Source organism: Tyto alba, unplaced genomic scaffold, assembly GCF_018691265.1.
Source record: "Tyto alba isolate M040663 unplaced genomic scaffold, T.alba_DEE_v4.0 Super-Scaffold_39, whole genome shotgun sequence".
Lineage (NCBI taxonomy): Eukaryota > Metazoa > Chordata > Aves > Strigiformes > Tytonidae > Tyto > Tyto alba.
In genome coordinates this window covers 1,280,895-1,302,117 of record NW_024881314.1, presented here as the reverse complement: position 1 = coordinate 1,302,117, position 21,223 = coordinate 1,280,895, and the positions used below count along the sequence as shown (strand labels likewise).

The 21,223-nt window shown below is 53.4% G+C and overlaps 1 protein-coding gene across 1 annotated transcript in view; it reads left to right on the top strand.

Moving 5' to 3' along the window:
• Nucleotides 1–239: 239 nt before the first annotated feature.
• Nucleotides 240–21,223, top strand: part of SLC38A10 (solute carrier family 38 member 10) — a 37,794-nt gene continuing 16,810 nt past the window's right edge. The window contains exons 1-10 of the mRNA XM_042802733.1: nucleotides 240–472; nucleotides 1,562–1,679; nucleotides 5,168–5,213; nucleotides 7,061–7,154; nucleotides 8,386–8,529; nucleotides 10,270–10,394; nucleotides 13,729–13,831; nucleotides 14,624–14,806; nucleotides 16,757–16,868; nucleotides 17,057–17,163. Coding sequence (XP_042658667.1) covers nucleotides 374–472; nucleotides 1,562–1,679; nucleotides 5,168–5,213; nucleotides 7,061–7,154; nucleotides 8,386–8,529; nucleotides 10,270–10,394; nucleotides 13,729–13,831; nucleotides 14,624–14,806; nucleotides 16,757–16,868; nucleotides 17,057–17,163 — 1,131 coding nt within the window. The 5' untranslated portion in view covers nucleotides 240–373. The remainder of the gene's footprint in view (nucleotides 473–1,561; nucleotides 1,680–5,167; nucleotides 5,214–7,060; nucleotides 7,155–8,385; nucleotides 8,530–10,269; nucleotides 10,395–13,728; nucleotides 13,832–14,623; nucleotides 14,807–16,756; nucleotides 16,869–17,056; nucleotides 17,164–21,223) is intronic.

Genomic DNA, 21,223 nt, shown 5'->3' with positions numbered 1-21,223 from the left:
GCTGCGCGCGCGTGGGGCTCGGGCACGCGCCCCCCCACGCCCGGGTGGGTGCCCCAGGCTGGGGGGGGGTGGGGACGGACGGACGAACACCCCCAGGAGCAGCGGGCACGGTCCTCCACGGCGGCAGGAACAGCCCTCTCAGCGCCGCTCTGCCCCGCGCGTCTCGCTGCCCGCCCTCCCTCTCCCCCCCCCCCCCCGCCGGCCGTGACTTCCCGGAAGCGCCAGCGGAGCAGCGGAACCCGGAAGTGCCGCTGTGGCCGGTGCCGGGGCCCGGCCATGGCGGGGGGGGGCGGCTGAGGAGCCCGCTGCGGTGGGGGGGGGAGGCGGCTGCGAGCCGGGCCCCGGTGCCGCGGGGACGCCCCCGCCGCCGGCCATGGCGGGCTCGGCGGGCTCCAACTGGGGCCTGATCATGAACGTGGTGAACAGCATCGTGGGGGTCAGCGTGCTCACCGTGCCCTTCTGCTTCCGGCAGGTGAGCGCTCCGCCCGCCCCGCTCCCCTCCTTCCCCCCGGGACCCCCCCCCCGGGGCGGCCCCTCGCCTCCCGTGGAAGGTTGGGGGGGTGTCGGGTCTCACCGAACCGAGCGGGGGTTGCAGGGGGGGGGGGGTGTGTCCTGCCCGTGTTCCCCCGGGGCCGGGGGGGGGGGGGGGCACAGCGGGGGGTTCCCCGTGGGGGGAGCGGGGGGGGGGGGCTGTGCGAGCGATGGGGCGGCCGGAGGCCCCAGGCCCCGGGGGTGGTTCAGCGTTTCGGGGTGGTTGGCGGGGGAATGCTCAGCAAAAGCAGCGCTGAAGACGGAGATCGGGCATCTCTTGTACCAAACTTCGTGATTTTTCATTGCCGTGAGGTCTCCGTGTGACCGTTTCTGCCTTTCTCGGGAGTAGAAGTGTACGTGTGTGGGGGCGGAACCAGAAGAATTTATCCGTGTGATAAATGCGGCTCAGCTCACGAAACCGGCTGCTGAGCCCTTAGGCTGAGCTGTGCCCCCCGCTCCCCCCTGCCCAGGAGCTGCCGCCATCCCCACGGCCGGCACCAGATTGAAACACAGCAGGAAAAAGGGCAGCTGTGATGGAGAGCTGGCATCCCTTGTGCCTCTCTAAAGCCACCTGCTTAAAAAGTGTCCAGTGTTTAAGGTCCCGCGCTGGTAGTGAGCTTGGTAATCAGTTTACACTTTCAAATAGTCCTTGCTAAATACATTTACAGTGGTGTTTGCACCTCGGGATTAGGAGCGGTGTTTCTTCGCTCCCTGTGATCTTGCAGAAGGCACAAGGGGAGCCCTGGAAATTCTCCTCCGTGAGCAGCTCCCAGTTCGCTCTTTGGTGCTTAAATTGGTGCAGCTGGAAACTGTGGGAAACAGGTGGCTGCTCCGCATTGTCCTTGGGCTGCAGAGAGATTAAAATTTGAGCTCAGACGCCTGTGTTTCTTCAGGCTGCTCTGAAGTTGAGGGAACTTCTTTATCAGGCAGAAGTGTGGCTGGAAATGTGTGAGCGAGGGCAGTCAGGCTGGACGGCACGGCTGACCTGCCATCTCGCGCTTGCCTTTCCTCTGCTCTCCTCCCGTTTCAGTGTGGCATTGTCCTGGGAGCTCTGCTGCTGATTTTCTGTTCTTGGATGACTCATCAATCCTGCATGTTCCTGGTGAAATCGGCCAATCTCAGCAAGCGCAGGACCTACCCCGGCCTCGGTGAGAATTTTCAGCTTTAGGGCTCATTTTTTTCTTTTTTTTTAACTGCAGCTTTACTTTGACCTCTTAATTTACAACTTTCATACTGATGTTGTTGGAATAGCAAATGATTGCTTGATGTAGTTTTCAGTTTGTGTTGTTTTCCTCTGTCAGTCTCTTTCCCCCCGCTACTCCATGTCCCCAGGGGAACGCGCTGGGTTTAATTCTGCTCTTGACAGTGAAGTTAATAGGCGCAGCATTGTTTTGACTCTGCAGGGCAGGGGAGGAGATGCAGCACTGACTGATCAAAACCCAAGTTTTCGGGAGCTGGCGTAGCGGGTGTCTGGTGTAAATTATTGGTCTCGGCACGAAAGCCGCGAGCTTCCCCACCCAGTGTGCTGCCGAGGACATCGGGTTCTGCCAGCAGAGAGCCTGGCATGGAGCTCGGGCTGCCTGGATCCGAGCTGTGCGCGCGTTTATGGCAGAGCCGAGAGGAAACAGCGCGCGAGGTTCCAAGTGGTCAAGAAAATAAAAACATCTGCAAGATTCATGTGTGGGTTTTTGGCAGAACCTGCCAGCCCTCTTCCTCGGAGCTCGTCGCCTCTGCGCTGGCGCCAGGGCTGGCCTCTGCTTGTGCCCTCTCTTCTGATTCTGACCAACTTGGGGGGTAGGAGGAGGTGGTCGGGTTCCAGTCTTCTCCATCGGCACGTGAAACGACAGGAAAAGTCGTCTTTTACTCGGCTTCCCTTATTTCTCTGGGGGAGGAGGGAATTGGCTGGCATTGCCCTTGGTAAAAGAGCTAAAGAAAGGCACGGCTCGCTCCCTGACCATGTTGTTGACAGAGGGGTTTCCTCCGTCCTCAGTGCGCCCGAGGGGCTGCTGCTGGGCTGCAACGCCTTGGCTTCTGCCAAGTTATCTCTGCTAGAAACTGAAAAGACCAAGAAGTCCTGTGGTCTCGGAGGTCGTGCCTGTGATGCCGGAGGGAAGGGGGGAGGCCCCAGGTAGCGTCTGGCTTGTCCCCAGCGCTCCCAGCCCAGCTGCCCGCGTTGCCTCTCCCTGCCCCCTCACAACACGCCTTTGTGTGCCGCTTCCCCGAAGTACAGAGAGTCCCCTCCACCTTGGAGCGTCTCCCGGGAAGAAGGGATCCTCTGCGCTCCCCGAAGCCAAGGGGCTCGAATACACAGAGGGCCAGTAATGCTTCTAAACTTCCTGGCACGCAAAACGCTGGCGCTGAAAGAAATGCCTCTGCTCCCTCCCTCTGCCCTGGGAGAGGTGCCACCGGGAGGGACAGCCCCGAGAGGAAAGGCAGCGCTCCTATAATGCATCCTAATGCATTAAGGTTGAGCAGCTCCACACAGACAGCCTTTGTCACCGCGGGCTTGTGCCCTGGTACATCTGCGAGAGAGATCCTGGCAGCCCCTGCAGCTGATTCTGTGGGAGGCTTTGGCAGGGCTGAAAGATGTAAGAAAGTTTTGCAAATTAACTTCAGTCAGCCAGTCCCTTCCGGAGGAACACTGAGGGCGATCGTTACAGCTACAAAAGAGCCAGGGCTGTAACAGGCTGATATCTAGCCCAGACGTCTTTGCTCGGCAGCGCTCGGTGCCTGAAGGGGCTGGGTATTAAAAATATTTCGCTTTTCACCGCTGTTTTCCTGCACTGCGTGGAAAGGAAGGGCCTTTGATGGATGAGGACAGGAAGCGGGATGCAGTTCCCAGACAGCCTTTGACCGGGAGATGAGTTCATGCCTCCCCTTACAGCTGCTGAACGTGGCCTGGGTCTCTGCAGACTGCCTGTGCCGGGTGCCGACCCTGCCAGCAGCACGCTGCACCCCCAGGAGCCGCTCGGCTCCGCTCCCTGCAGAGAAAAGTGCTGAAACACGGGTTGCCTGTTCTAGTAACCACTTGGTTTAAAAGGGCTTTTCTAATTACCGAGCAGATTCAGCTCTGCCCAGCTTGTTAGGCATCTAGAGATCCCATTCCAAAGATGCTTGACTGGACAATTTATTTTACAGTCATCATCTCCTTCCTCCTTGAGAAGATAAAGGATCTAATTTTTCCCGTGTCCCAGATGGGGACATCTGGCATATCGTTTGAAGGCTTGTTCTCATTAGAACATCTCTTACAGCCCAGGAGGCCGAGTGTTTCTCAGCCTCCGGCAGCTGTAGCTGTTATCTGGGGGCACCCACCTTTCTGCGCGACGGGAGGACGGAGCTCGCAGGAGCATGTGCAGCCCTTCTGGAGGTTGGCTCCTTAATGACCCAGTCCCCAGGGGGGACGTTTTCCCCCCCCCTCTCTCTCATCCCTGGCCCTTTGGCTGAGTGACTGAACCCCCCCAAGGCTGTTGCCTTTTCCCCTTATCGTCACGAGTTCCCAAACGAGGTGGGAGCTGGAGGCCGAAGCGGTGCGATCGCTCTTCACACTCGGGCAGCGTGCCTGGTGGCGGCTGTTCCACCCGGTCTGTCACTGAGCCATCGGCTATTTTCGGTGCTACCCCACATAACAGCTCCGGTTTATTTTTCTGCTGTGGGTCTCCTGCCATGCTTTTTTCTCATTCTGTGGAAGAACATCTTGTTTCCTTAATTTTTAGCTCAAGCAGAGTCCAAAGAAATCAGAGTTTGTAAGTTCATATTTAAAATAGCAGAAGATGCTTCCAGAAGCAAATAAAGTTTGTTTTCTGGTGGCCTCCAGGAATGCGTGTTGTACCTTGAGAGAAGACAAAGGGGGGAGTCCAGGGTGGTGGTTTTCGTGTTGGACCTCTGCAGTTAAAGACTGACAGAATCGGGTGATGTGGTCTCTGGAACTGGAGGTCTTAATTCCCATTCTACCCAGTAAGATCTAAAAATACAAGCGGAGTTTTCTTGGCATTTTCTTTTTAAGAAAAAACACAATGATTTAAAGACTACTGATCATTTTCTGCTAGAAGTATGGGAGGGGAAAAAAAAAAAAAAATTCTCTTGGCAGCAGCCCCTTTGGTGTGGGTTGTGAGTACTGGGTATTCTGGGTATGGGATTGAACGTTCTGGGCACCATCTCAGATCTCCCATCCAGCAACGTCAGGCGGTTCAGTTATAGTGGGAAGATAAAAATAAAAATGAGAGTTTGATTGAAATTTTGCACTGCAGTAACTTTTTGCCACACAGCATCTTATACATGCATATTTTCTCTTCCGCGCTGACTTTCTTTTAATGGTTGCCATGTGTGGCTGCTACTTCACACCGCTTTTTTTTTAAAAATAGAAAAAAAAAAAAAGAGAACCTGCTTTCTATCTTTTCCTCATCTTTGTTCCTGTCTTATGTGGTTTTCAGTTTTCAGAGGGCACGTCTGAAAAAGAAAGTGGGAGGGCGGGCAAGGGAAACAGCCCCAACACACAACACCGGTGGGTTCCTGCTGCACTGCCCTTTGCACTATTATTGTTTAATTTTGAACTGATGTGTGTGCCACGTTCTGGACCTTTCTTTGACTAACTGCAACTTTTTTTTTTTTTTTTTTTTTTTTTTATCTCTTATGCCAGCATTTCACGCCTATGGAAAAGCAGGAAAAATGCTGGTGGAAACAAGGTAATCTGCTACTTATTTAAAGCTTGAATAGTTTGTTTTTCTTTAATGTAAAATACTGCTCTGTAGCATTTTGTGTCCTTGCTGCGCTCTCATTTCTTACCCTCCTGCCTCCTCTGGTCCCAGAAGTCTTCCTTGCCACCTAGAATTTGGACAGGGGGGTAAGTGAGATCCCCTGAGCACGGCTCGCAGGTGTCGCCTTCGGCATATCCCACCCGTTCCCGAGAGGAGACGGGGGCGCTTTCCAGACAGGGAATGAACTCATCTCCCGCTCTGCTGCGTGTGCTGTGAAATCACGGGCATGGCACTCGTGGCCGTTTTCCAGGGGTGGAATCCCTGCCAAGATTGCCGTGAGTTAGCGGGAGGGAGAGCATTCAGCACCTCGGATCCACCCTGTAGCTGCTCCGGTCCTGCTCGCGGCGGGCGCTGGGAGATGGGGAGAGATCCTGTCTCTGTTTCGGGACAGAGCCTGGTTCCTCGGATGACCCCCGTGCAGGTAGAAGCTCCCCCGTAGGTCTCACTCAGCACTTGTGATGGGCGAGGGGGACGGCGTTACGGCGCTGCTTTTTCCAGCAGAGATTCTTTGGTGGAGGCGTCTTGAGCCCTGGCCAGTCGGTGGTGCTGGCTCCTTCCCTCTTCCCAGCTGCAAACTGCTGCACCACGCTAAAAATACACAGGATATTTCTCAGATGTTACTTGTCTGTGCAAGCAATTGCTGTAATTGCCACAGGGATGTTATATAATTGGAACTGGGAGGGAAAGTGGTCCATGCAATCATGAATGGGAGGAGAAGCAGTTCATAAGACAATCTTTTCATTAAAGTGTGGTCCTTTTTGTGGAAAGAAGTTTGAGAGCTGACTTGGTATCGAGGCTTTCATGGTAGGCCTCTGCTGCAGGGCGTGGGACTTGAGAGAATCTTTTGCTGATTCTTTTAAATGTTTTTGTTTGGTTTTGTTTTTTTGTGTTTTTTTGTTTGTTTGTTTGTTTGTTTGTTTTCCCAAGAAATCATGGAGTTCTTGCCATCTGCAAAGTTTGTTTTCTCTGTGGCTTCAAACAGCGGTTCAACCCGTGCACGGGTTGTTACCGGAGCAGTGTCTCTAGCCAAGCTGTTAGGTGTGGATGGGCATCTCTGGTTTTTATTTTGCTGGGGTTGAATGCAGAGCTGCGGGCCTGCACTTCACAAACCTGAGGATAAAAGTGTGGCCCTCCCCTTCCGCACCGGTAGCGGCGCACAGCCCGCTCATACGGCTGGGAGCACGAGCTCGCAGCCCAGTGTATCCTTCCAGACAGAAAACCTCCTTTACTACTGGTTGCCAAAAGCGTTTTCGGCGTGGCTTCAGCAAAGTTGGGGGCTCATCTCCACCCTGACTTGCCAGAAAGTCATGTTAGAGGGTGGATGTACGCTGAAGCAAGGCACGCTGAGGCTGCTCTGCCTCTGAACACAAGTGAACAACTGCACAAGATTTTAAGTTGCTTTAAATGTACCGTTTCAGCTGTTTCTATTTAACTCTTCGGGACGTTGCTCGGTAAGCGGGGCGTGCAGTAGGTCCCTAACCAATCTTCAGCTGTTGCAGCTGCGCGCGGGGTGTAGCCGGTCAGACCTTGTTGGTGCTAAACCTTTGCCTTAATCCTTCACCAGCAGCTGCAGTGGATGTAGGATGGCTCTTGCTCCCAGCCCAGCCTCGAAGGTAGCCTTAAGCCTTAACAAAGCCTCGTCCTCTCGCGAGGGCTGCGCGGAGTACAGACCCTCCGGGGAGGTGGCTGCTGACGCACCCGCCCAGGAGCAGGAGCTGCCTGTCAGGATTCCTGCTCCAGCCTCCTCACCTGTGCGCGTTTTGTTGGTTTTGCAGCATGATTGGGCTGATGCTGGGAACGTGCATTGCTTTCTACGTCGTCATCGGCGATTTGGGGTCCAACTTCTTTGCCCGGCTGCTTGGATTTCAGGTAAATAAATCCTCCCCCCCCCCTCCCCAGCTCACGTCTGCAACGCAGACGGCGGTCCCGGTTCTTCCTGCGCCGAGCCCTGTGTGCCGTAGATACAGCGAAGAGCCTCCAGCCTTAGCAGTGTGCTCGGCAGCCCACGAGGCGCCGTGGGCTCATCTGAGCTTTAGTGGCGCGCCTCGTGCGCGGAGCGTTGAGCTCTATGAGGTCCTGGAAGCCCGGACGCGTGGCGAGCAATCAGATGTGTAAAACCTCCAATAAGGCACCTCCAACAGAGAAGTTCTTTTTAAATTGGTCTCGCTTAATTCTGGAGCGGATTCCTGGAGGAGATGATGCTTCCTGTCTCAATTCCTTCCCCACCGGGTAGTGGCTGTTCTGTCCCAGCTCTCCCCTCCTTGCAGCCCTCTACTTCAAGAGGGATTTCTGCCCTGTCCCTTGCTGTTTTGGTGGCCAAAGTTACGGTGTGCCTGCCTCCTCTTTAAGATAAAATAAGCTGTCTGAGGAGCCTGGTGTCGGCTCAGGGCGCGTGGTGGCAAGAGGTGCTCCTCGTGGGCAGGAGGCTCTTGCTGCTCTTCCTGGAGAGCTGTGAGCAGCAGCCCTCGGAGCCGGCGCGAGGGCTGTGCGGGGAAGCAAAATGGACGCGTGGAAGGGTTTTTGGCAGGGCTGTTATCTGCTCCGCCTGGTGCTGCTGAGCTCCGACTAAGGGACTGTGAAGTTAAGAAGACGTGTTGTGGCTGCAGCCAAATTAGGTATTAAATATTTCCAAGCGTTTCAGAGTGTTTTGCTATAATAAATGCCAGTGTGAGGCTTTGATTAATTTTCTGGATCAGAATTTTCAAGTCTTCAATCTCCTGTCTCCCAAGTAAGTTCGGTTTTTTATTTAATTGCATGAACATACCTAAGTAGCTTGTGCTGGATTAGCATTTAAACACCCCCCACCCCCCCCCCCAAATACTTCCACTTCAGGATGGACCTGTCACGCACTGTGTAGAGCAACAGTGGCACCCAGTGACTGCATAAGCTAATCACAGACCTAGCTGCAGAAGTGGCAAGCTTGCAGCATCAAATCTTTAAATACGAATGGAAGCAGAATTTCACTTTCAAAATCTGTCCTGGCTTTGCGTTGTTTCTCACTCTGGAAAAATGAAGCACATTGGGGAGTTACTTTGCTAATTTGGTGGGGTGTTTGGAGTATCCTCCGTGCTCCAGTTCTTTATGCAGGTCCCTTTTCCAGGTGTCGGGCAGTTTCCGGATAGTCCTGCTCTTTGCCGTCTCCCTGTGCATTGTACTTCCCCTGAGCCTCCAGAGGAACATGATGGCCTCCATACAGTCATTCAGTGCCATGGCTCTGATCTTTTACACCGTGTTCATGTTCGTGGTGAGTATTGACACCGGGAATGCTGTTTCCCTATTGTTTTAACACAGATGTTCCCGCCGGCACAGCCTGCAGGTGCAGGCCTCAAGTTTAAAATGTCCTTCCTGATAATTAGTGCTGCTCGTGGCGGGCATAATGAGCGATGTGGGTGCCCGTGCTCTTGAGCTGGTGGAGGTGGGGAGGTAGAGAGGGTAGAAGCTGGCCAGTGGGTCTGTGAGCTATTACCCGTGCTAGGGACCGTGGTGGCACAAATGATAATAAACCACAAATCGAGTTGTGGCTTATTCTGCTTGTTGGTGACTTATAATTTAGGGCTCTGAACTTTGAATCAAAGGCTGGAAGATGTGGGGCAGAGTGCCCGGAAGCAGAAGGACTTTCATCATGTGTTAGTGTTTTGCCTGGAAAACCTCAGTGCTTCTAATCTGTAGGGGGAAGGCAGCTCTGGCGGAGAACTCAAGCATGTACTTTGCATACTTTTTTGCTGCTGATGGTTAATGTCTTTCAGGCTGCAAGCAGTTTTGTTCGTTAGACACTAGCACTCCTATTTCGTGAGCATCGAAAGCTTCACAGTCTCAAGTCTGGTACATAGCGCATACTTGTTCTTAGATATTTCTAGAAAAGCTTTTCTTCCCTGAGGTGAATGGATTCTTGACCGTTCAGATTAAGTAGGATAAGATGGCCCTGTTTGGCTTGGCCAAGCCCCATTGTGTAGCACCATTTACGGAGGGGTGGAGACTTTCACTTTTTTAATGACTTCAAGTTTCTCCTCACGGGTGCTCATGTGATTTCTTCATGAAGCCCCAGCCCTGTCTCTCCCAGATTTCAGGACTGGAAGAGCTGAAACAGAAGGAAGAAGAGGGAGGTGTGGAAATCCTTTCCACTTAACCTTTTTTCGTAGGTTGTGCTGGGTCATGCTTCTGAGCTTGCCTCTGTAAGGAGGCTGGGAGCTGTAAAGGGGTGTTGTACAGAACCGCTGTGTTCCAGGAGCTGCGCCTTTAAGAAAACCACAACATTTCATGAGAGTTGGCTGCACTAAAACATAATCTCTGGGGATTAGAAAACCCCCATTCAGGCGATATTATAAACAGGCATTCAGACATATTTACCTTCTGTTTCCTGTGCAACCCAATGCCTGCCAGTTTCCCTGTCAATGGCAAAAGAGCTCCCCTGGCCTCCTCTGGGTGCCTCGCTCCCCCCGTTTTTGTGAAGTTTATCCTTGTCTTTGGTGAGCTGGCGTTGTTGAATGGCTCTGGAGTAGCAGTGTGCAGGTGGGGTCCTGTTTTAGAAACCTTTGTCTCTCTCCGCTGAAAAGGATTCTCCGAGGCAAATGTCGCTTCCCGTTTGGATTTTAAAATGTGTTTAAAAGAGTGCAAAAGAAATTGCTGGGAACAATAATTCTCCCGGTTAAATGTGTCGGCGGAAATTGTTCCACCCTGGTTGTGTGCTGTGGTGTCTGATGGCATCAAACAAGGGGGGAATGTCTTAGAGCTTTTAAAATACACCCCAGGATCCTTGGTGGCCAGGGGCCCTTGGAGGTTGCTGGGAGGTTTAATGAAGTGGGTGGGTGCGGTGGGGAGCTGGGGAGTTTGACTAACGGAGATGGGGCTGTGGTTGGCGGCGTGAGCGTGAGCTGTTCCTCGCGGAGCTGCCCCACGCTGCCTTTTATCCCAGCACCAGCGCTACCGCTGCCGTGAAGTTGGGTTTGGGTTGGATCTGAACCCCTCTTCTTTCTCTTGGCTACAGATCGTGCTGTCGTCCTTCAAGCATGGCCTCTTCGGCGGGCAGTGGCTGCAGCGAGTTAGTTACACTCGCTGGGAGGGCATTTTTCGCTGCATCCCCATCTTTGGCATGTCTTTTGCCTGCCAGTCGTAAGTACCTGCCGTTCCCACTTCTGGCAGTTGTGGTGCGCGGTGAGTTTTTGTGAGGGCAGAGGGTCACGAGGATCTGCAAGGGATAGATACCATCTGGTTTCCTATTTTATTTTAATCAAAATATTTTACAGCCCACTGAAGTACAGCATCTCATTCAGTTGTGACCCTTTTGTTACCTGGCTGGGGGGAGTTATATTTCACTTGGGAGTTATTGTACTTGAGCAACACAAGATCATTTGGGCCAAACAGATACTCAGTGTAATGCAAGTCGCTTCTGGTACAGCTGCATAAGTGATGAATTTCCCCCGTTTTGAAAGGAATGATTTAGTACCAGGAAGGGCAGCGGGGCTGGGCTGCCTCCTGGCCGCAGGGCCCCCCGCAGGGTAGCAGACGCTCGCGGCTGCTCTCTGCTTCCCCGAATTTCTATGAGAATACTCAGAAGATCGCACCGTCGTTGACTTTGGAGAGTTGTTCGCGCGTTTCCAGTTACCTGCTTTTAATGAGGGTTTCCGTTGGCACACGGAAGGACGTGATGGCAGACCAGGCTATTTTCACATTTCAGGCAGCATTACCTTCTGCACCAAAATGGCAAGTGAGCAATACGTGCCTGGCCAGAATAGTAACAGACTTTAAATAGAAGTGTAAATCCAAATGTGGACACGGAAAAGACCATCCTCATTTGGAAGGCTGGCAGAGTCGGGCTTTCCCCCCTGTAGTTCTAGCAAATGGGTAGCATGCCAACAGTAAATGAATGTGACAGATAAAATTTGTTCAGACTGCTGTGTTTACACCCACATGCAAGATCCAAATCATCATTTTCCACTTATCGGCTCTCTTGGCAGCTCGGTTCCTACCCGAACACGCTCCAGTCTTGCTGTTTAATGTCTCCATTACAACTGGCGACGGGAGTTGTATTCTTTTACAGCTTTACCTTGTTAACATTTTTGAGTTTTTAAATTCCAATATATATATATTTTTTTTTTTTTTTTTTCCTTATGGTAGCCACACAGTACCCAGCACAGTTTTGCTGGGATTTGGAAATGCAGGGAAATCGTTTGGCCTGGACCAGCGTGCACATACCTAAATACAGGCTCCATTACAGCACTTACGTGGCAAGCCCAACCTAAAGCTGTGCGTTTTTTCCAAGCACCAGGGCAATACACTGTCCCCAGCCCTGGCAATCTTTATAAGCATGTTATTCGCAGCTAGGTAGGTTTAATTTTGCTAACCTCTGAATCACCTTTTTAAAAAATAAATAATTCTGACATAAAGCAGAAATCCTTTGCCTTCCGCACGCAAACGCAGCATACAGTAAGGACAAATAAGTGCACTATTATTCTAGCTTGGAAAACTCGACCCTGCTTTACTTGTAAGTTCAATACCCTTCGCTCTTTAAAAGCTGTCCTGTTGTTGCTGAAGTTGCAAAGTGGGTCACTCCTCTACAGTTATGTTGCGTGGAAATTCGCTGTGGAACTGAGAGCTGGGAGCACGAGGACTCCAGGGTTACCTCTGCTGCAGCCTCCTTGCGTGCCCTTGGTCAAGTCACTGAACCCTCTGATTAAAGAGGAGTCAGTAGAGCTTTCCAGGAGAAAACTTCTAATTTCTGGAGATGGCTGTTTTGGTGCAGATGGATGCAAAAATGCTGAAATCACAGGGATAATAAAAATCGGCGGGGGGGGGGTGTGTGTTCATTGCCTCTGTGAGCATCAGATGCCTGCAGGCTGAGCTAGTGCTGCGCTCGGAGAGCCTGTGCAAGGTGGTTCCTACGGGGAGGGTGAAGAACAGATAGTCTGAAGCAGCTCTGGCCATCTCTGAAGCAAAGCTGCTTTCTCTGAGACTACTTGTTCTGACTTGCCGGCTCTCTGCTCAGGAGGAACCATCTGCTTGTGCCCTCTTTGAGGTTGCGGTGTAACAGATAACGCAGGGAAGGATCCCTGATCCTTCGCTGGCTTTCAGTGCAGTCATTTTGCTTAAAAATAAACCCCGGACATGTCAGGACATGCTGCCTGTTGCATGTGTCTTGTCTTCTTGCTTTGCCTTGAGAGGTGGTGATGGTCAGGAGGGCCCAGCAGTGTGTGTCGTGGGGGCTTGAGGGACGCTGTGCTGGTCCTCCCGACCCACGTTAACCAAACGGGTGCCGTTAGGTCACCCCAGGAGGTGCAGCTGGACTTTGCAAGGCACTTTTCCCCGTGTCACTGCTGCTGCTCCTGCAGTAACACCAACCTGTCCCACCCCACGCACCGCAGAGCCTCTCCGCTTCCCTCCTTTCTTCTCCTTCCTGGGCCTGGATGTTTGGCTGGCCCCCTTCCCCTCATGGGGCTGAAGTCTGGGACATACTTGGTTAATCTAGCGGAGGTCGCTGCGTTGAGGGCAGAGAGGAATCTGAAATGGAAATGCTCCTGGGGAGGCTGCTCTCCTCGCTCCCTGCAGTAAATGGCTGTCACGGTGCTGCGTTCGCAGACTCCGCGCGTCTCGCGGGCTCCTGCGAGCTGATGCGCTCAGCTTCCTTTGTGCAGAACCGTTTGACATTAAGGGATTAAGGGTTAAGGATTTTTCTGCCTGGCCTCGGCTTGACACACTTTCTGTTAATGGCTCTGCGCCCACTGGAGCTGGGGATACCCCCTTCCCATCGAACTGGATGCTCCCCCCCTTCTCCTGAGAGTTACTTCAGTAACGTGAGGCCAGGATGCAGCCACTTGAATTAAAGTAACAAGAGGTTAATGGGTTGCTGAAATATGCACCTGATGTCAAAAAGTACATTCCGCGTGCTTTCGAAGTCTGTAAATACCCCAAATCCCGGGTAATTTGTGCTCCCAGCTTTCCATGAACTGAGCTCTAGCAGCAGCGCTGAAATATGACAGGCGCTGCATTTCATTTTGTTTGTTTAACTTTTCTTTTAGACAGTGTGATGCTCTAACCTTCTTCCTGCTTTTGCTCTGTAAACACTGCGTTGCTTTAATTATCAGCATAGAGAGCTCCAAGAACAATAATCTCCAATGCGCTGCCTGGCCTGGTGCCACTGGTGTTTCACTGGAACAAACGGTCATTCATTTTGCAACACTTTTGAACCAAAATGTTTACATCACACGTTTAGCTCCACGTGGTGGGGTGGGGAGAACAGGAATATTTTTGCAACACTTAAAGTTATGAGTGCTCTGAAATCTCTTGGCATTAGCAATATAAATTGTGGAATAGCAGCGAGTGTTTATGCTCCATAGGGGGAAGGTGTCAGGGATTCTTTGCTGCTGGGCTGAGGCAGTGAACGTGCTGGAATTGGGTTTTTCTCTCTCTCTGCAGAAGGTTTCCTTAAATAATTTGCCCTTTTCTACAGTCAGGTCTTGCCTACCTATGATAGCTTGGATGAGCCATCTGTTAAAATCATGAGCTCCATATTTGCTTCTTCCCTAAACGTGGTCACCACCTTTTACATTACGGTAAGAAACTTCCCCTTCTCTTTCCTTGCCAGAAGACACACGCTCTGGAGGGGCAACAGGGGTGATGACTGACCTTCAGATGGGGCTGGTTTCTTCTTATCTGTATTTATTCTGAAAGAGAGAAGTCATTTTGCTGAAAGCAAAATTAAATGGGAGATGTTGAACCGAACAGTGCAGGAGGCTTTTGGAGAGTCCCAATTTTCCACGTGGCACGTTTCCTTGGGGGGAGGCAGAGTGGAGACCCAGCTCTCTGCCTTCCAGGGCCCAGCCTGGAGCTGGAGACGCTCTCCAGAGTTTGGGAGAGCTTCTTTCAGCCTGTTGCAGTTGGAAAGATGGGAAGGGAGTTATGCCTCATAAAGCACCAGTTAATGAAACCGAGTTAATAATTCCTGAGAAGAGCCTTGCCCTGTGCGCTAGGCCGCTGGGGGGAATTGTTCTGGCCCCTTCTTCACTGGAGGGAGCCGGCCCGTGGGCCCGGCAGCAAGCGGGGTGTCGCTGCTCGGCGTCACGGGCAGTGGCAGCGTTGCCTTGCTGCGACGTCCCTCCGTGAAAGTATTTGGTGAGAAACTTGCCTCCGCTTTTAGGAAGGTCCCCACGAGTCGTTAACCGCCTGTCTTGGCTTTTGGGGGGTGCTGCAGCTGGGGCTGCTGACAGGTTGCCCGTGGAGGTGGCCCCCACGCTTGCCCCTTGGCTGGCCGGTCCTAACTCACGGCAGGTCACTGTCCTCCCCCCGTTTGTAAAGAGCAGGTATGAATGCGCCTTGGAGTCAAACGCCCTCCTCTTGCCGGACAGGTGGGATTCTTTGGCTACGTGAGTTACACTGAAGCCATTGCTGGGAACGTCCTCATGAACTTCCCTTCCAACCTCGTGACGGAGATGATTCGAGTGGGGTTCATGATGTCGGTAGCTGTGGGGTTTCCGATGATGATCCTTCCGTGCAGACAGGCGCTGAACACCCTTCTCTTTGAGCAGCAGGTAAGATCCTCTCGTGGGGCCGGGAGCAGCTGGCTGCCTTGGTGTGCACTTTTGAAACTTGCTTTTTGAAGGGCTGCTGTGACTCTTTGGCTGCTGCTGCTGGCTGCCGACCTGGGCTACAAACAGGCCTTGGGTCTGTGAGACTCCGTTGGCAACTGCGTATTTCTGACTTGTGGTAGGTACTCGCTATCCACAGGGACAAACCCCCAGCTCGCCGTGAAACTGTAAGTGCCTGGTGTGTGGTAACGGTGCAGCAGGAGGCCCGTGGCAGCCTGTAAATCCTGCTCTGCAGAATGGTTAAGCTTTGAGGTTCTTGTCCTCTCTGCAGAGGAATTTCGTGGGCAGAAGTGCTGGAGCTGTGAGCCCGAAGCTCTCTGCTCTGCCTCGTGTCTCGTGGCTGCTGCTTCCCTGCTCTGCTGGGGATTTCAGCTCTCGCGCAGAAGTGTTACACAGTTCAGAGCCGAGGTGGTTCTCCCCCTCAGAAAGAGGGAGAAATGTGCTTTTGGAAACAGAGGAGCCTCCTTATTTCCTGCTGCTCCAGCTGGCATCCTTTTGCTGGCCAACTCTATCTCGCTTTGCATTTAGCTCAAGCTTCTGTTCCTGCCCTCAGAGCCCAGCCCAGCCTCATTTCTTCTTCCTTCTGTGTGTGCCTGCGCATTTCTGCTCTTTTATTATTATTCTCATTCTTGCATCTTTCTCTGTAGGCCCCTGAGCAGCCTTTTCCCCTCCGGGCTCACATGTTCCCTTCCTCCAGTGCCTCCCTTGGCTGTTTGGTGCCGCTCTGGTGCAGAAGCACGCGGTGGAATACAGCCCCCTCCCACACGTTCACCTTTCCCAGGGTCAGATCTTCAGACAGCCTTTGTGACTATAGTTGGTCTGTCTGATTTAGACTGTAAGTCCCTTGTGGCAGTAGCGTGTTCTCCTCTGTGTATTGTACGGCACTAAGCATGCCGATGGTATTCAGTAAATAACAGTAAGAGATTGTGGGAATGTTCTGAGGCCTTTGTGTATCTGCATAAATAGAAACCTCTTAGGGCAGGAAATAAAACTTGAGCAATTTATAGCTCTAAATCCTGCCACTTCTGCCTGTGAGAAGCCCCCAGCTCTTTTCTCACGTCGGAAGGGCCTGAGGATGGGGGAAGATGATCGGTGAAAGCCAGCGGGTGCAGAGGAGTAAGCGCTGGAAACACTCGGGAAGACTTTGGTTCTCGCCTGGGCTCGGCTCGTTGCTCTTCGGGCTCTGAACCTGTCACTTTGCTTTTCCCTCCCATCTGTGCAGGCAGGAGAGTGGGGACCCGCTGGTTCTCCAGGGCCTGGGGGTTTGCTGGGTCCTCTGCCTTCCGCATCTCCCGCTCGGAGGACGCGGATGGGATGGGAAGCAGTGGGCATCTGGAGACCGTCCGGTATCGGCAGCTCCCCAGCAGCACTGATCCTCCTCTCTGCCGTCTAGCTGGGGTGTCTTCTGTCAAGCTGGAGGAGCTGGTACATGCGTTGTAGCGTGGTGGGAATAGCTCTGCTCCCGGAGGTGTCGGGGGACACCCTGCCGTAGCAAAACCAGAGCTCTTCCCCTTGTGACCGGTCTCCCTCCTTCCTTCTCAGCCGCGTTCCTTTCTCATGCCCTTGGCCTTGGGGCTGCTCGCCGAGGCCGGGCAGCTGCAGCACTGGTGCAGGGACTGGGATACAGCTGTACGGTTCACAGTTGGGGCAGGGTGGAAATGGCAGCTTTGGCTCCATGCCCCCTGCCACTCTGTTTGGAAGGTTCAAACGCAGTTGCGTATTAAAACTGATCCAGCACGTCTCACTGCCCCCCCCCAGCATTCACCCGTGCAGAGCCCGTAGCGTGGAGGTGACGCAGCCGCTGGAGCCTGCTGGGGTAATTGCTTAGGAGCTGTGGGGTTGTGCAGCAGGAGCTAAAAACCCATTCTCCCCCTCCCGCCCTTTCTCTTCCAGCAAAAAGACGGCACCTTCGCTGCTGGGGGTTATATGCCCCCGCTTCGGTTCAAAGCCCTGACGCTGGCTGTTGTGTTTGGAACCATGGTAGGAGGCATCATGATCCCGAATGGTGAGTTGGGGGCAAGGGCTGGTGGCTTGGCTGTTTTCTCTGGTCTTGATTATTCGCTTTTCTGGGTGGGATGGCCAGGCTGGCTGGGCTCGTGCCCCAGCCTGCCTGCGGGCTCAGACAGCCGCCACGTGCTGCCGCTCTGGCAGTCCTGGAAGGGGCCTTTGCTGACTTCTCTTCTTCTTTGCCAGTGGAAACAGTCCTGGGCCTGACAGGTGCTACGATGGGAAGCCTCATTTGTTTCATCTGCCCAGCACTTATTTACAAGAAGATCCACAAGAATGCACTTTGTTCACAGGTCAGTGCTGATGCTGTTTGACATCCCCCTAAGCCCTCTCCGGAGCCTGGGAACGTAGTTAATTTGGCTGCAGCGTAGAAACTGCTCGGCACCTCCTCCAGCCTCCCCCTCCAGTCTGCCCAGTACAAGTGGGAGCTGTTCTGGTCAGCTGCTCGGAGCAGCATCGCTTGTGGGCACGCAGACAGCAGTGGAGGAGGTGCTGGCCCAGTGCACGGCCTGCCCCGCGCTGGAACGCCAGCTCTTTTTGTCCCTCTAGCAGCGGGTGAGGCGTTCATTTGGTGCATAAAACGCTGCTTTCACCCCGCCTTCTGGTGGGCTTCAGGTTGTGTATCTGCAGAATGGGAAATCCAGGCAGCCTATAAAACCTTAACGGGGCTTCCATCCCAACCTGCCTGGACTGGGTAAAATAAACACGTTTTCTCAGCGATGCGGTTCTTGCTGCTGACCCTCAGCTTTCTGGTTTCAACCAAAATAATAATAAAAAGGAACACACACATAGAGGTGTTGCTTCAGGAATTGATTTTTAAAAAATTGGGGTCGTTCAGAGGCTGTTAGAAGTTTAGCTTTTCCTTTTGCTCCAGTTTGAATTGGCCTCCTTGGGGACTGAAACAAAGTGGCTCTTTGCTGGGCTTGATCTCTCTGCTTCTGCAAATACTGTGCTTTTGTGGGGGTCAAATTAACAGGTTTTGTTTTTTTCTAACAATAACTTAATCCACTGCCTTTTAGCAGGCCTCTGCCCCCGCATTACCAGGCACGACAGTGCTGGGCTGGGAGTAAGGTTTTCGGCAAACTGCAGAGTCAGCAGGGGGAGAGCACGACATTTTTGTGGGTCCTACAGAACTAATGGCTTTTTCTGTGTTTAATGACTTGTGGGTTTGCAAATGTACATGAAGTTTTTAAGCAGGGTGTATTTTTTTTCTTTCCCCGTGCTTTCTCTGACACAAGGAAATAGTCCAACTTTCCAGCTTTCACTCTGAATTCTGACACTTTGGTCCTAACTTCTTTGACTGAAATCCCAAGCAGGAGTCTGAGTGCCAGCCTGGATTTTTCAGGGAAACAAAGAGCACTTTCAAGAATTGCTTTCTATTCCGGCTGAGCCAGAACGTTTCTCTGCAGTGCCTTGAAACTGCACTTAGGATGTGCTGAGCTCTTAGACTGGCTGCCCAGAGGCGACTGTCAGCTGCCTGGGGTTGAACACTGGGGCCCTCACAATGCTTGGCCTGAAACGCTGGTCACAAGGCTGGTGAAGATGTTTGTCCTGCAGAAATCCCCACAAAGGAATAAGGGCTTATCTAAAGCATCAGCCCCCAGGTTACCCTGGCATTTCAAGGGGCTGGTAGCAAGCTGTCCAGCCTCCTCTTGAATGATCCATCGCCTGTCAAGTCTGCATACTTGCTTTGACCGATGCTCTGAAGTGCTGCAGCAAGGGCACACCTGCCTTCAGAAGCGCGCCCGGCCGCAGAGCACCTCCCCGCCTCCGCTCTGGAGCCGAATCCCAGGCCCACCCTCTCGTCGTTCCTCCAGGTCTTCTGCAAAGACTCATTTATTCTTTCCCTGAAGGCTCCGTCTTTGGTCTCCTCCTTCATTCCTGCTTTTCTTTGATCAGGCGCTCCACTCCATCAAAATACGGCTCCCGTGAAAAGTGGCAGTCAAGGGGGGGGGGGGAAAGAGCCAGCCCTGGGCGTAGTTGTCCCTCCCAGCTTTTCCCTGCCTACACAATGTACGCCTGTGTTCTCCCTCCCTCCGTCCTCTGTAGCTTTCTCCCAAAGCAGCTGACCGCTGCAACGCCAGCTTTTAGGGTTGTCTCAATTATCTTGACTCTTGCGATGCTGCTGCCCAGAACCGGCTGCTTTTATTGGGCCACCCCTGGCATCCAGCGAAGTCCCGCGTCGGGCAGCTCACGGGGCTGGCAGGATAGGAAGTTCAGATTTACCGAGCTGGGAAGGTGGTGCAAGCTGAGGCTACAAAACGGGGAAGCTGCGCTAAGAGCAGTGAAGAGGGTGCCAGGGGGAGGGATATGGGCAGTCCCAGATGTTGGCTGGCCGGCGGAGAGCACCGGTGGCTTCTGCCAACGCGTTGTTAATTATTGCAGCCGGGGCTGGGGGGGGGGGGGTGGCTCGGGTCAAAGGCTTGCTGTGTTGGAAAGATGATCAGGTAACGGAGCAGCTAAAAAGCTTGAAGTCAGGCACACAGCCCTGCGAGTGAACCGGGGAGAGCGTTCCCTTCCTGGCGGTTAAGCATCGAGCGTGTTCCTGTAATAGGCGCAGCTCCGTGTCCCGCTGCCCTCCGGGAGCTTTGAGGGGGGGGGACAGGGGGGACAGAGTGAGGTTTGGCTGAGCGCTGCCGAAGGTCGCGTTAAGGTCTGTAAACAGAGTGTTTAACTTCTAACAGGAAGGTGTTGGCTTCCCAGTGTTGACACAAACCCGTCCGAGAGGCCCCTCCTAGGGAGGCCGGAGTTGCTGTTGTCCCAGTTGGGGAAGAGGAGCTGCGGAGAGGCTGCTCGAGGTCAGGAAATGACCCCTCGGTCTCGCTCCTGTGCGGATGGAAAAAAGATTCCCCTCTGCCCTCCCCTGGCAGCGTGGCAGCCAGCACACCTCCACCGCAGGCGCTTTCGGTCGGTACGGCCCTTCAAACACGGCAGCTCTGTCGCAGCGCCGCGGAAAAACCCGGCAGTGACCGGGGCTCTGCATTCCTTCGCCATGACTCCGTCCCTCCAAACGCTCAGGGTCCAAAACAGCACAGTTTGGAGGATGTCGTCACTCTACACAAATGCTTTTTTTTTTTTTTTTTTTTTTTTTGTTTCCCGCTGGTGATGGCTCGGGCGTGGTTAGAGGAGGTGGTCTGAGCTAATGATACTTCTGTACAAAGTTCGAGTTATCTTCTGGGAGGAAGGACGGCCAAGGGAAAGCAACCAGCAGAGGAAACGGCCGCGTAAACTTCCTCTCCTGAATTCCTGCCCGCGCTCAGAGCGCACCCCTCGGGAGACGGGCCCTTGCCTTGCTGACCTGCCAGTTGGAGGAGGCTGCAGCCAGAGGGGTTTGCTCGTCCTCTTGCCGTGCCCGTGTTGAGAGATGCTTCTGGGGAAGGGGTCTCCGCTCTCGGCGCGTTTGCTTTTTGGAGGTGTGCAGGAGATCCCTCCTGGGGGACCAGGCACTGCCTTAATAACTGCTCTGCAGTGTTGTCCCTCTCCTTGCTCCAGGTTCTCGGCTCTTCAGCTGGACGCTTTGGGGGTAGTGGGAGGCTCCTCTGCCTGTGTTTGGTTCTTCGGGCCACCGCGTCCTTGAACCCCACGTTCCTCTTCCTTCGCTTGCCAGATTAGCCTTGCTGGTCCCTTGAGTACACAAACTGCCTGGTTTTCCACGTCATAAGCATCTCCGTGGACTTAAGCCAAATTGTGGACCTCTTTATTCTGCTCTTTGGTGGCTGCTGGGGTAGGTGAGGAGGAGGGGTGCTGCCGGGGGGCCGGAGGTGAGGGGCAGCTGCGGGGTCATGGACAGCCCAGCCGCTGGGCTGTTCGTGGGCTGCCACGTGTGCCCGGGCCCGCTGCTCCGGGAAGCTCACAGATGAACTCCAAATGTTAAACAATCAAAGGGGTTTGAATCTAAGGCATTCAAGCCTCTGGTTCCCCACTAAGATAAGAAACAACAAAAATCCTTTTAAAACATTTAATGTTTTCAGTCGTTTCCTACAGTTTCCTTCTCTCCCACGTTGCTCCTAGTTCCTGTGGCACCAGAATAGATCCCCTTTATGGAAATGTTCTTCCTCTCCGCTGTTGTTTCTGGAAGACGCCAGAACAGCTTTCCAGTTGCAAAATGCATTTCTGCCGGGGCTGTGGATTGTGTGAGGGGAGGAAGTGGACGAGCTCCAGGCCGAGGGCAGCAGTGGCAGGGACCTGCTGACTCCGCTTTTGGCCCCAGCCGGGTGGCAGGATATCTGCTCTTTGTGCACCCACACGACAAGGCAGGGAGCAGATTTTACTTCTGTTTCCTTTGCGACGTCTCTGAGGTCTGGCCTCTGCTCCCTGGCCACGCCGCTCGCCCCTTGTCCAGAGCTGCTTCAC